The sequence below is a fragment of the Battus philenor genome, unplaced genomic scaffold (genome assembly GCF_028537555.1).
Source record: "Battus philenor isolate CCGP_79_NKW_IND1 unplaced genomic scaffold, ilBatPhil1.0.hap1 SCAF_15, whole genome shotgun sequence".
Lineage (NCBI taxonomy): Eukaryota > Metazoa > Arthropoda > Insecta > Lepidoptera > Papilionidae > Battus > Battus philenor.
In genome coordinates, this window is record NW_027181677.1 from 9,047,917 (window position 1) to 9,062,977 (window position 15,061).

A 15,061-nucleotide genomic window follows, 5' to 3' on the forward strand; every position below is an offset into this window, starting at 1 on the left:
TTTGTGATGATAACCAGATATCATGTTTTTACAACAGATTTGCCTTTGTTGTTTTTCTTCACGGATACAATACAATAGTGACCATAAAGTTCCGATTATTTGAAACATTTTCTTGTTAATGTAGTGAAAACAGATACAAGTTTTAGAGAAAATAATTAAAACTGACTACCGCAGCACAAAGGGGGACAGTTTTAATTTTCATTAATTTAGTCGACGATGTAAACTCCGGAAAAAATAATAGGAGACGATACCGCTTGCGTGAAGGGAGATGAGAGACCTTGCGAGATGGCCCGTCTTTTTCAAGTTGTTCTTTCCGTTTTTAATTATTGAACCACTCATTCCTAATTATTGTTATTAGCGCTGGGGTGAGTGGTGAAAATTGAGGGTCTCGTCGAGTAATATTGACCGCTCAGCTGAGGCGAGTCCCGGGGGAGATTTTTAATTGTGCTGCCTTTTGACTTTCCTCGTGTTCTTTTAAGACGGTTCAATAAACTTGGATTTTACGCTGTCTCGCTCGCCTTGAGCTTCGCACTGTTTACGTTATTTTATTTGTCTGGCTGTTGACGATCGATATCACTTAGGTCTAGAACGCTTTTATGAGAGATATTAATAAAACTTACAGGCATATTTTCCCCTAGACCATTTATGTTATGTACTGATGCACTCAATCTCTTTATTATGTAATTGAATTTCCTTGATATATCTAGAAATAAAAAATATGTAATAGTAAAACAACCTTACAGCAATTTTTAATTTTGATTTTATACCTAAAATTATACGGATATCTAATCTTTATCCGATTATAATATCACAATCAGAGTAAGGGTTGGAACGTAACCCTATAAACGACAAGACCAATAAAGGCAAATAGTAATATGTTATTTTATAACATATATTTTATAATAATAAGTTATTGCATTAAATATTGACTGCTACATTAATTAAATAATAAGTAAAATAACAATTTTTTGTGTAATCCATAAAGTATTGTCATATTATTACATTATATTAAAAAATATTTTTGTACTTTTTCAAATAATATATTATTCACCTAGACAATGGTTCTAAAGGGTGATTTTTATGGCCATCTTCAGTGATCTACAGGTTATAGGTGAAAAGCTTTAAAGGATGTTTAGCTCGTTTTCCAGAAAAAAATTTAAAGCTTGTACACTTAATTTTAATCACTCTGTGTAAAGTGACTGCTCTAAAGTTAAATGTTACATTAATTAAATTTTTATATATGAATGCGACATGCCAATTACTGTATTATTATCAGGTTATTTCTTATTTATGAAACTATTGGTTTTTGGATGTACATCCGTCCAGAAATCAATACATTAATTGTTAGTATATGTGCTATTAATTGAACTTTTTTTAAGCTTTAATATCTATAGCCAATTACACTGTATAATAGCGTATTACTAAATTTTTGTTTAATCCAAAGAGCTTAGTCATATATTTATAAAAAATATTAAACAATCACAAATAATATATCATACACCCCAAGAAATATTCTGAAGGTTAAGTTAGCGATATAAAAGTAATTATGATCTGATCAAGTGGTCCACAGTAATGTTAAACTTTTAGGACGACAAAAGAAAAGAACAACAAAGTTGGAATACAGTGCTGGCTCTACGTGTATACGGCTTTGCGAGCACCGCATAGTCAATTTGCTAATGTCCTTAATGCGTATCGGGGCGCATTAGGTATTTTATATCCAAATTGCCGGTCTCTGAGCTGAAAATCCCCAGTAAGCCATGAAACCGAGATCAAAGGAGCTCGCTGCCATTACGATTGTGGCTCATTTTTTATTTAGCTCTTCGAAGCTTGGAACTCTTATCTTAACGCGGCCCCCGCCTACTTTATGATGTTATAAAGCTGATTTTTAATCTAACATGCTCGGGAAATAGCTGCCGCGGCTCAGTTTCAACGGGGGTCATGACTGGTTTATTTTTTCGATTGAAATAAGCAGGGTGATTGGTTATAGGTGTAAAAACTTCATATGGGTAAATGTATATCTCATTTGTCTACAATTTTCTTGAAGCTTTTACATCTATTTCCAATTACCATGTATGTGTTCACCCTGAAATAGACTTCAAATATATTAGAATGCCACATAGCCACTTACTTCAGAAAACAGATGGTGAACAATTATTAATTAAATATGTAGTAATTTAAATTTTTAAAAAGCTAATTCTTACTGTATTTCTTTTGCGGCCCCCGTTATTGGGGACACCTCTTACTTCCCTGTTCGATTTTGGGACAGGGTATTTACATTTTTTTAAATAAATCTTTTCACATTCTCTTTTATTTCTTTACGCTTCTTTTATTCCTCATATGATCTATCTTTCTACTTCATTCATTCTATAACTCTCTAGCATTCCTCTACACATTAATTTCCTTACATGCATCGCCTCTCTTCCTTTACCTCGTTCCTCAAATATCACAGGTTTAGGTAATTATCAAAATTTTTAAGCTTTTAGCTTTATTTATATGCTATACTATTTTGTATTCTTATTTCTTATACTTATTTAATAGAGGTTATCACATTTCATCACAAATACGATTATTAATTTATTTACATTACTTCTGTTTTATTTATATCCGTATTTTATTTATGATTCATATATTATTTTTGTGTTGCATTGTAGTATTTATTAATTGACAATAAAAGAGCTGTATATTTACCACTTTTATACCTTTTATACCGAAATTACCGTTTGAACATAAATCATATCTCGCAGAAAGGCTTTATGTACATATATATTGTAAGTGTAAGCACAAAAATGGTTAAACAGTCTAAATAAAATCGAATAATAATGTAGATGTACGAATCGACGTTATTATTTTTTATCTGTGTCCTTCTATATTATGTGCAAAAACGATATTATTTGCTGCAAACATATTTTTATGAAGAGCACCGGCGCCCCCTCGCGTCGGGATCAATATCCACAGTTTATGAAGTGTGTCGCACGTGTTGGCTGCAATATGTTCAACAGGGGTGGATATTGTAATGCAGAGCTTTTATTGTGTCTTGCTATATCTCATTTATGTTTTTTAATGTAACTTTTAACTTGTCATTTGCCTTTCATGTTCGAGCATCTTTTGAAAACGCACTATATGCACAAAACGGATTTTTGATATTTTCGGTTCCATAGACAGGAAAAGCTTGCAACTTGAAAAGATTTTTAATCACTAGTCCGAACCACGCTAATAACCATTGTAACCGGAGCAATGTACACCGACGAAGACCGGCACAGATGGCGTAACATAGAATAAAAAAATATTCCAAAGATCAAGAAGGATACTACGCAAAGAGTCAATTAATTATTGTAGAAAAGATTTTTTCGTCGCCCTCCTAATTGATGTTCATTTAAAATTATCTGCGCATAACCACTCTGTTTTTATTTAATTGTCCTATACTGGCCATAGATTATTTAATTTTTGTATTCATAGTTTCATATTTCATAGTAGTGAATTCGTTGTATCATTATACAATAATAAAGGCTCCTTTAATTGTGAAATATTAACTAGTCACAAATTTTTGTGAACACACAGCAAATGGCAGTATTCTAAATTGCAACTACGTTGTAAAAACCGGCGAAAAATTGATATTTACATGGCTTGGGACAATGATCTACTTGTATAGCAGCATAGGACGTCTACCCGCGAGGTGAACAGACGTTCTTGTTAAGCTCGATAGAAGTCACTGTACGAAGACCTCTTCGGGCCTTTTAGGAATTTATGATAGAAGCCCTTATCCGGCAGTGATCGTTCTACGAATAATAATGATTATGACGAGACATAGAGCTTACATGCTTCTACCTGTAGTCAAGAGTTGTTGTATTATATAAAAAAACCCTCTATAACATTACATAATAATAATGTAACTTATAAGAAATTGCGTATTCTTTGAGGCTGATAATTACCTTCTTTATCAACATTATTTCCTTTTAAACTTTCCGTTTACTAATGTATATACGTAATTGTAATACCATTGTATAAAATCTGTGCCTAAATTACCGACGGAGACTTTTTCATTTTAACGAATCGAATTTTTTAGCTATAATAGATTTTGATATAAGTTTCCTGGTCTTTATGTGCAAAGTACTAACAGTATGTTTATTAAGTTACTTATTTATTAAAAGAAAGCGATGAAAAGATTTTTTTTTCGGATGGTAAGTTTGAAATTTTTTTGAAACCTTTGAATAAACAAGTGTCTACCGACAACGCAAAACCTATTTGAATTTACAACATCTAAGGCCGCGAAGTCGGTAGCGGTGCCGTAGGGAGTGTAGACGCAAGTCTTTTATGAATAGCATAAATGATTTATGCCGTACGTATGCGTCGAGTCCCTTTATTTTCCTCCAGATGTTTTCGCCCTTTGATACAGACGCCACCACTTTTGTTGCGTTTAAAAATTTTACCTTGTGTGCAAATGCTCACGAGTAGATGAATAGTACAGAATTCTCTTTACACTTTTGTTTTTTACGAATGTATAGAAATAAAGATGGGTTGTGATTGTATGATATAGTTTTGTTTAAAATATACGATTTGAAAATAAAAACAAAACTGAGAGTGCGAAGTGCCTCATTGAGAAATACATAGTACCTGAACGTGACTAGGCTGTTTGCGGTCTCCGTGATCACGATTGTCCCGTAGAGTATTCCATTAAAAACGAGAAAGATGAGAATGAGAAATGTTTGAGAATCCTTGCTTGACTACACGGACGCTTTTCTCTGTCGTACCTATTTCTAGTGTTTAAAGAAAACTTTCACTAGTGGCAGCATATATAATCTATCCGACGTGTGGTTAAAATTACTCTAATTTTACCACAGATCAAATCATGAAACATACGAAACTCATGTATTTTATGTACACACATATTTCTTAATTCTGTGGACGATGTACCTCATGCTCCGATGAAGTGTATGTCTTTATTTTTAAAAATGGTAACTGAAAAAGTCAGACATAATTTTCTAGTGTCAGTATTTATATTCGAGCGTAACTCAATGTGTGATGAGACTATAAAGCCGAGGCACGATGTAAATAAGCGTCAGGGGTATCAGGAATAGTTTAGCGCCTGTGTTAAAGGTGATACATGTATTAATTGAAAATAATAATCATCGAAAAATCTGCAAAGTATATTTACAGTTAAGGTTGTATATTTCATTGGTAAAATTGGTAAAAATTAATCGTTCTGTCTCTTAACCTTGATATCTACATGTACTTTATGTTAATTTTCATTTTCATTCAAGAATTACTACAGCAGAAATGTATAAATTGTTTTAAAGTTTTAATATCAATGCAATAACCTTATTAATACCTTGATAATGGTTAGTATTGATTGTGTACACAAGAAAAAATATAGTTTATTTCATACACTGTATACATGAAACCGTACAGGTTTCTTAGTGTCTTTAGGTTTATGTATGTTTTATGAAAATAAGCGGGTGCCCGCTCATTTCGGGTCGGCGGGGAGTAATCAGGAAGGGTTTGGGAGGGGTGTTTATATCGTTTTCATGGCCGAAGGACCACTGCCACGGCTTTTGGCCAAAAGCCAGACTCTGGGAGTATTCGCCTCTTCTTTGTTTGTGCGGAATGCCCCTCTTTTCTATTTAGAGATGAATTTTAATGTAGGAATGACTCGAATTTAGCAAACGAAATATTTTATATTTTAGTTTTAAAAGAAACTTTCTGTAAGAAAGCAGACCGGCGTTGTGGCTAACCGCATTCTGTGTTTGTATTTTCTGTGAGTTTGACTTTACATTTTAATAAATTATCTTAAAATTTTTACATCCATAAATAAGTAGCGCGCTACGCTTCGTAGCCAATACGTAGCGTAATGGTAACGCGTAGACTTTGTACAAATCACATGCTACGAATAATCTACGTCAAATCATTGCATTGAGGATATAATGATTTATATTATAGTAGAATTTCCTGTATTCGGATATGGATGCGATTGTTCGAGCGTTTGGCGCCGTGTTTGTGGCCACTCTGCGGTGGATGTGATACGTTGCCAATTCGACTGTTATACTCCTTGTATTGCATATTTCTAAATTAAAATTTCACGGTGATATTCTAGAATGAATTAATTATTAACTGGTTATATTGACATTTCTTTATTGGGACAGTATAAATCTGGAAATGTTATTGTTCAAAATTAAACGACATCTATGGGGAGGCTATGTCCGGCAGTGGACTTCAGACGGCTGAAATCATGATGATAAAATACTATTTATAAATTTTTATAAGTGTTAGATAAGTGTTAAGTTAGTAGGGTGCATAACTAGACTAGTAGGGTATATATACATATGTATGTGTCATATTTATATATGTATATATATTCATATATATATTTATTCGAAAACCAACCAAGAGACACTATGCAATCTACCCCAAGCCTACTGGTCCTCTTTGGGGTTAGAGACAACAACCCTCCAACAACAAAGAAAAAAAAACTCCAAAAACAGTCACAAAATATTTGTCGCAGCTCTAAATGTTCTTACATTAAAAAAATCAGGAGTAACATTGAGCAGAGTGGTCAGAGCAGAATTAGAGCAGAATTGAGAAGGTTGGAGAAGGCCTTTATCAACTGGCAAACGGATTAACAAATAATAACAAAACACCAATTATGTGGAAAAAATTGAATTTAGTTAATATATGTAAGTGTGGGATTAAGTAAACATTATTGTACTTTATACTATATATATATATATATATATATATATATATATATATATATATATATATATATATATATATATATATATATATATATATATCACAGAGATATGTGCGTTGCGTTCAGCAAATAGGTTTTAATGAAGTGGTTAGCAGATTACTCTCGTAATAATTGTGTCATTCTTTTAAAAATTATCGCAAAAAACAATATTAGTACCTCACTGATATGGTTATAAACATATATTTAAATTATATACACGTTTATTTCATTAATGTCTTTGAGACTGGATCAATTATTCCGAGAAACCTGTACTGTATACTAGCTTGATAAAATACTGAAATGTCAAAAATATGTACAACTTTCATGTTGGAATATGTAAATAAAAAGAGTTCTTGACTGAAATGACTTCTATTTTAATTTAGCATAGAAAGGGTATTTTACGTTAAGATCGTTACGTTTTTTGTGTCATGAATTTTAGTCGGAATCTGCCGGCACGCGGCGGCATTCGGCGTGGCGCGTCTTGCTCGGCGCGCCACAAATCAGCTTCGCCACCGTCGGCGAATAATTGTTGACAATCCCAACCCGAATTCTTAATGCATTCCTGCAGCTACGTTTGCTAGATGATCTTACGACGTGATACGAATGCTTTCACGTAAATTTCTAGAAAACGCCGTAAAGAATTTGTGACGTACAAAGTTCCTTCTTAACTCCTCTAAATATGATTATATGATACCAAAATAGATAGACGATCGATTTGAAGAAAGACGACAATTGAATAGTTTTTAAAACGATTATATTAAATAGATTCATTGTTGCTAACTTATCATTTCGTTCATTGTAGGAAATTCGAACCTAAAACATAAGAGGAATCGATCGGATAATTATTAAATTGCTTTTAAGGAACAATTTATGATATTTAAAAGCATTACGCAATATTGCTAAAAACGGAGTTTTTTTTTTTTTAATTTTCTATACATAACTGAAGGGCCTATGGTTTAATTTGAACTTGGCTGAGGCATATAGACCTTATAGTTTAAAAATCATCGTGAAAAAGTAATGTGCAAGAAATGAAGATCGAATTAAGAATAATGAAATCATTAAACAAGATGAAACTAGCCGATATAACCCAGCGGGTGGGCACAAGAGACATTGGTCAATCCACATAGCGCGCAAAACTAATGGCGACCACGGATCGTCAAGCGTAGCGCAAGACGTCGCCCACATGGTTAATGAACAACTTTATAAAGGTTATCAGAAAGCACTGGATGCAGAATTCTTCCAACTGGCCTTATGTAAATTTATCGGAGAGGCCTTTGTTCACTAGTTGATGTTCGAAGTTTGAAAGAATTTTGTATGGCTATTATCTTAAACTTGTAATAAATTAGGCTAACATCATATACTTTTCACTGAGTCAAGTCAAAGTCAAAGTAATAAAACTTTTACACCTATTTTCTATGGTGATTCGGGGTGATATGCTGAGTGTTATGTTAAGCGATATATTTTTTCAATAACTTATGAAAGTACAAATCCTGCAAGGATAGATTGTGAAATATTACTAATTAAAATTTTTAACAATGTTTCTTTGTACTATGTTCTTATTATGTTGTGTAACAATCACCCTATGTATCCAAAGATTAATACAATTTTTTTTGTGTACAGGCAAATCATTTACTCTGACCATTATGCTGGCTACATCACCCCCTCAAGTGGCGACGTACCAGAAGGCGATAAAGGTGACTGTAGACGGTCCACGGGAGCCCCGATCCAAGACGCGTCACCACGGCTTCCATCCCTTCCACTTCGGGCCCAGATTTGCACCAGATCCTCTAATGGGGTCATTACCGTTTAAATTATCAGGTAAGTTATTACTTATATACTTAGCAGACTGACGCAGGTCGCTTCCTAACAGTCCTATTGGAAATATTTGGGAAATAAAGAAATGTTGAAGATAATGACGCGTAATTAATGAGTAATATTTATGTTAAGTATATATTTATAACTTTGTATATGTTATAAACATTACTGAGAATTATTATAAAACAGGTCTATAATTGGCGGTTTTGAATTGTTGTTGGCGATTGAAAAGATTTGTATTTAATAGTGGAATATCAACTGATAAGATGAAAAAAGAATTATATAATGTATTAGGAATTAAGATGTAGCCATATTTGTATAATAAACTGATAATGTGTAATATAATTGTTAATAAAATACAAACACAATACATATATATTTAACTAAAGGAAAATACAGTTTTAAGACATTAAATATAATGCAGCGTGACAAGAAATCTAAAAGGTCAAAAAGATTTAGTTTATATAATTGACTCTTAAGGGTCTTAATCTACAGATCAGCAGTTAATGACTTGCTGAGGAACTATCTTTGAGCATTTCTGACTCAAGACTGAGCTTTGTGATCGAGAATGGTTGCCATGCAAATGTATTATTGAATTTTTGCAAATATATTACTGAAAAAAGAACTAGATGTAAATAGTTGAAACAACTTACATCTGTTTTACAATATTTTTTGTATGTTATATTCATTCACATGATATCTTTGTTTTTTAAATCAAAATAGGATAAATATATTATTTAAAACTCATAATTGTTTTACGTTTATTTGGTTAGATTAAAAATTGAAAATGATATATTCTAAAATTGAAAATCATATAATTCTAAAAATATTACATTTCCGTCATTTTTTTTTATTTTCATTTTTATTTTTATAATTACATTTGTTTGCTTCAGCCGTGCACGTTTGTTTTCTTAATACTATATAACAGATATTAATCACTGTTATCCGACCGTTTGAACATTGAAACTCTTTATTTTAATATCGCAGTATTTAATCAATTAAAAATAGTGGTGATGGGTGATGCGATGTTTATCCAAAAATCTTGTCTTAAACCACCACAACTTAAGAATATTATAACGATGCTAGAAGCGTGTTGAGATGGTCGTTTTTATTAAATAGCGCTTTAAACAAGTCGCTTACAAACCGGCACCGCTAACGTTGCAACCATAAATCTACCTATCTATCTAATCACTAAACTATAAATTTTACAAAATGTTATTTACAAAATAGCGTGATGTTGTGGAGTTATAATTCAATATATTTCAATAGTACAAAAATTTACAATCAAGTAATATTTATAAGGAGAAAGGGGATGTACTTCTTCTATTGTTAGGACAAATTATGAACAATCTTATCGATCAAGCTAAACTGTTTATTAAAATGTTATAGTAATGAATTGTATTGTATACAATGAAATCTCTTCATGTTTTTTTGATTGGATTTTTATTATTATTATTTTGATAAACAATTTTTTGTATATGTTATGTTTCATTATAATATTTTTGTAACATTAACCGTTATTTCTAAGTAAATTAATAAATAAAGAACCAAGGAACAGTTTAAAGTATTTTTGACAAGTTATAGGATTTTTGTTGTAGATATTTTAATTTTGTTTATTTATTGAATAAAATACAATCTTTGTAATAGAGAATGAAGGCACAGGTCATTGACCCACGCTACGCAATTCACTTCGAAGAGAAAAACATTTCTATCCTTTGAATATAACGTTGTCAGCTCGGACCGTTGTCACATTTCTGTGTCCAATGTTTCAAAAGAGGATTTAATTTGGAGGAAAAGTTTCAAGTAACAATTAATTATTAGTTTCAACCCTCTTTTGACACAGGTTAGAATTATTGATGGATCCTATTATTTATAATTATAATGTATTTTCATAGTAATAGATTTCTATAAAAATAAAAGTAAATTACTTTTTGTCGTAAAAGAAATGTTTGTATAGATCACAATATAAATAATCCTATTAGAATTAAAAGTAATTTAAAAACATATAGTGATATAAATTTAAAACAAAACAACGTTCTTAAACTACGTACTACTACTAATTATTTACCTACGTACATCAAATCTTATTAAATATTTTACACATCACATACAATATAAGCATTAGAACTATATTTCTGTATTCATCACAATGAGAATTATTTTTACATTTTTAAATTTCTTAAAAAAGTTGTTTCATAACGTTTGATCCATCAATTGTTTTTGTGTTGAGTTGTTTAAAACAGATCAATGAACGATTGCAACATTACATAGTTTCTTATGTATGTTTCGAAGAAATAAGCAATGCTGTAAAAAAATTTCTTTGAAATTTCAATCAAAAGATTTAGCTAATAACGCCGCCGACATCACAGCCCGTCTCCAACGCGACAGTCCCGTTGCTAAGCATCGCGGACCCCTTCTGCCTTATGGGTCTAACAAAGGTGTCAATAAAATCGAGAAGGTGTAATGAAAAAATTTGTCGCTGTAAAAATAAAATTGAATTTCCTAAAACTTTCCACAACTTCGTTTGCTATATGATTCTCGGAATTGTACTTATTGATTTACATTTTTTTTTCTTTAAAAATAAATACAAATTACTAAATTAATACTATTTAATATTCTCTGCTATCCAACCCATGTTACTGTGATAATTTGAGGCAGATGTACCGAAAACAATACGAATAAAATAAAGAAAAAAAATGTAATTTACTTAATGTGAAATTCAATTCCTGTGAATTTTAAATGTTGTATATCAAAAATTCACACGTACGTATTTTAGTAAATAAAGTTAACGAATGTTCATTTGTTCGTAGTACATTGGAATCAAAGGAACGTTTTGCTTTACATGACGAAATAATAAACGTATTGATAATCCACGTCTTCCACACAAGGCAAAACGGTATTAAGTATAACCATAAATCTTTACTTGACTGGATTGCTGTTTTTAGTGTAAATACACAATTATTTCTAAAGTAACATAAAATACGATCTCACACATACACGTAACTTACAGTGCATAACGAAAAATAATAGGGTTCCAGAGTAACGTGCAGGTTCATAGTAATTTTTAAAATTTCGTCACTTTTAATATTACGTATAAAGATAATAAATTTGTATTTATACTATTATGTTAGGAGTTTTAAAAACCAAAAAAGCGAAACGTATCGGATTAATAATAACAACTTAAATTTATTATGACTTTTAGATCTTTAGAATTTACACTTAAAAATAGAAATAAAGGAAATATTGCAAGTAAAACAGTATATGATACTTTTATTTACATAAACCACAGAGTAAATTTAAATTTTAAATATCTGCTTGACAAACCTTTATCATTATATAAAGAACGCCTCTGAGGATTATTATTATTATTATCAATTGTATAAAAGTATCGCATAAAACATTCCAAAAAATATTATTAAGTAATAAAACAATAAAGTCTTGTAGAGTACGAAATAGTAAGTTTATATTTGGAAGTAATTGTTTTCATTATTAATTTCACTTAAGTCGATAAAGTGATCATTTCGAAGCAAGTTTAGTTTTTACCGTTTCTATTGATCTGTGACATTACAATTACTTTAGATAGTATAAAGTATGTACAGCAAGTGCAGTAATAAAAATTACTGTCGTGCAATAACGGATGACCGAACACCAAGCAGTAATGCCCAAGACGTCACTACTGTCATTTCGAATAGTCGGGTGAGGCGGGGCGTGAGGCAACACTACGCAAGTGGAGCAAACCTCGTTAAGGCGGGTGTCAAAGGGCCGTAACTCAATTACACACCTCGCGCTCCGGAACAGCGTAGCGAGCGTCACCCGAAGCGTGGCGTCTCCAAGACACCAACGCACTATAATTCGAAACGGATACGGTGGACACTATCGATGGACTTTTAAATATATGACTTGTTTATAAACGTTATATTACTTATTTATAAATCTCCACGTGATACGATGTTTATGCTTATTTGATTGTTCAATATAATTATAATGCATATGCTTGAAATTATTTTTCAAATTGATACCATTTTAAAGAACAAATTTTAATCTAAAGTCATAAGAAGACTTCGTGTATACATTAAAATTTATAAAACTTTACACGTTAAGAAGTAAAACTAATTAAACCATTCTTTTGATTTTACATTATAAATATAATGCTATATGGATTCCATTGAAATAAGGTTTCAATAGGATAAATGCTACATGTCACTCTGCCATCGAAACAATGAATTTATTGAAAACTAAATTTCACAATTGCTTTTATTTTAAGAATTTTCGTTTGATTAATAGACCGTCTCGGTGAAGTAATTACGCTACTGTATTTTAGGCTACATTAAAGTTTAAACAGACAAACTTATGACTCATTAAGAAACATTTTCTCAGTTTTTCTTAACTTCTAGAGGTCGTGACTGTCACACATTGATAGATTTAACAATTTGAAAGTTCTTTCCATGCAAGCGTCTACTTTTATCAAGGTTGAGAGATTCCAATTATTGACGTAACTTGACTTGATCAGGCCGATGTATAGGTAAACGGTCACGTGCTCGTTTAATTACTCTAAAATAAATAATCTGTTTGAGATTTTAATGGTTGCCTGCGGTTTATTATTCGATTCAGAAAATAGATCTACAATATTGCAAAATTAAAAAGAATATTATTCAAAAATAAAAAAGAGACATATAGTATTAATGGAGATTGGACACTAGTATTGGTTAACTTTTGGATATTTCTTTCTGTTTTTTATAATAGCCAAAGTTTTCCCTTTCAACTCAAAATTTGAATAATGAACACGATTCGAAAAACAATGGTTGTGTTATGTTGGCACCGATTTCAATATGCGCATTCCACAAATATCTGTCTATTGTGTGAAAGTAAGTTTCGGTAACCCTCTTAACTACCCGCGCCAATAACCCTTCTAAAATCATGATAAATTATCTTCACTCACGCATCACTCTTACAGATACTTGAGTTTTCGAGGCACGAATTTCGGATGTGGTAGTTGAGGAGAATTTTAAAAGTAATTGAATGTGAATTTTTATATATTATCTTACATATCTTGAAAAGTATCAGATGTATTAAGAAGAAATAACAGTGGACTAAATAGCTTCTAGACTTTTCTATTAGTTAAGATAGGATTTAGTGTAATGTTAACGCAGAAGTATTGTAAAGATTCGTAAAAAAAGTTAAATTAATTCCTTTGATATCGATATAAATATATGTAAATTTTTTTGTATGTGTATGTCTAGGACTCGCTAGAAATGAAGACAAGCCTTTCTTTTACATATTTCCTTACGATGGTAATTAAAAATAAATTGACTCGAGTGATGAGAGCAGAGCGCCCATTGAAAAAATATTATATAAAAATATATAATTTTTTTTCTATAATTACAAATCTACGCATCTCTGTAATTCTTTTGTTATATGTACAATAAAGAGTATTATTTTATAATTAAATTAAATGTGTCAATTTTTGTTTATAAAGGAGTGTCTTCGAAATAATTTTGCGCATAAGTCAGGCTCACACTAGCGTTTCATTTATTTTACATATCCTTGTGCCTCCGCCGCCGTGTGAGCGCCACTTAAAGTCGCAGCCTTCGTATTATTAATGAGGGAGCCTTAGAGAAAATTAAATATAGCATTAGGCCCGGAAGCCCCGGGATTGTGGGGGTTGGGGGGGGTGAAGAAAGAGTGGGGGCCCGTAACCCTTCCGCCGCGCGACAATGCGGGTGCATAATTACGCATTTGTAAATTTTAAATGTCGCGCCCGCCTCATACAGTCTTTTGTATGGCGTGATTCGCGTTTTCGCCGACACTTTAAACGCTTTTGAATGAATTCATATGATGATGACGCGATGTGATTACCTCTAAATGCTGCGAGCAATTTGCCGCGCGTTGAACGACACGCGTGCCTTGTAATGACTAGATGTGTGGATGACAACGACGTGTTATTGGTGCTTTATCGTTAAACACGCCTTTGTTTGATACGTAAATTACTACTGTAACCGCGTACACAAAAACTTGTTAGGATATAATGTTTCTAATAGAAATTAAAAACTCCCTATTAGAAACTAGCATTTCTGATTACGCTTTACATTAAGTTTATTTATCAATAATTTATACTCCTTTTTTGTTAAAGTTGTTATTTCGTATTACACAAATATATTATATTTCAAATTTATAGTATATTCAAACTTTTGTCCCACTTAGAACCCGAACTCATAGTATTTTATGTAGGAATTTATTTCTTTTCTAAGTTTAAAATATATGTCAAATAAGAAGATAGGTTACTTGCATGTATCTGGGCATATACCTGAAGTAATGTACTACGCTTGTATTATACGCTTGTATTATATTGAACTTGAATAACTAAGTAGTCATAAATATTTCCTTCAACGGTTTCCGGGTTTAACTTGAAGTTACGATTAGAAGAAGGAATTATTTGAATTAAATTCTACACAAACCATAATGGTGCAGCCAACGCTAATTTTAATTGTAATATTAACCACATAGAAGTTGTTATGACAA

At 31.6% G+C, this 15,061-nt stretch overlaps 1 protein-coding gene across 1 annotated transcript in view; it reads left to right on the forward strand.

Moving 5' to 3' along the window:
• The window catches only part of LOC137918921 (runt-related transcription factor 1-like), a 30,343-nt gene that overhangs the window by 9,375 nt on the left and 5,907 nt on the right, over positions 1–15,061 (forward strand). Inside the window, exon 3 of the mRNA XM_068761856.1 lies at positions 8,348–8,545. Within this exon, the coding sequence (XP_068617957.1) occupies positions 8,348–8,545 (198 nt within the window). The remainder of the gene's footprint in view (positions 1–8,347; positions 8,546–15,061) is intronic.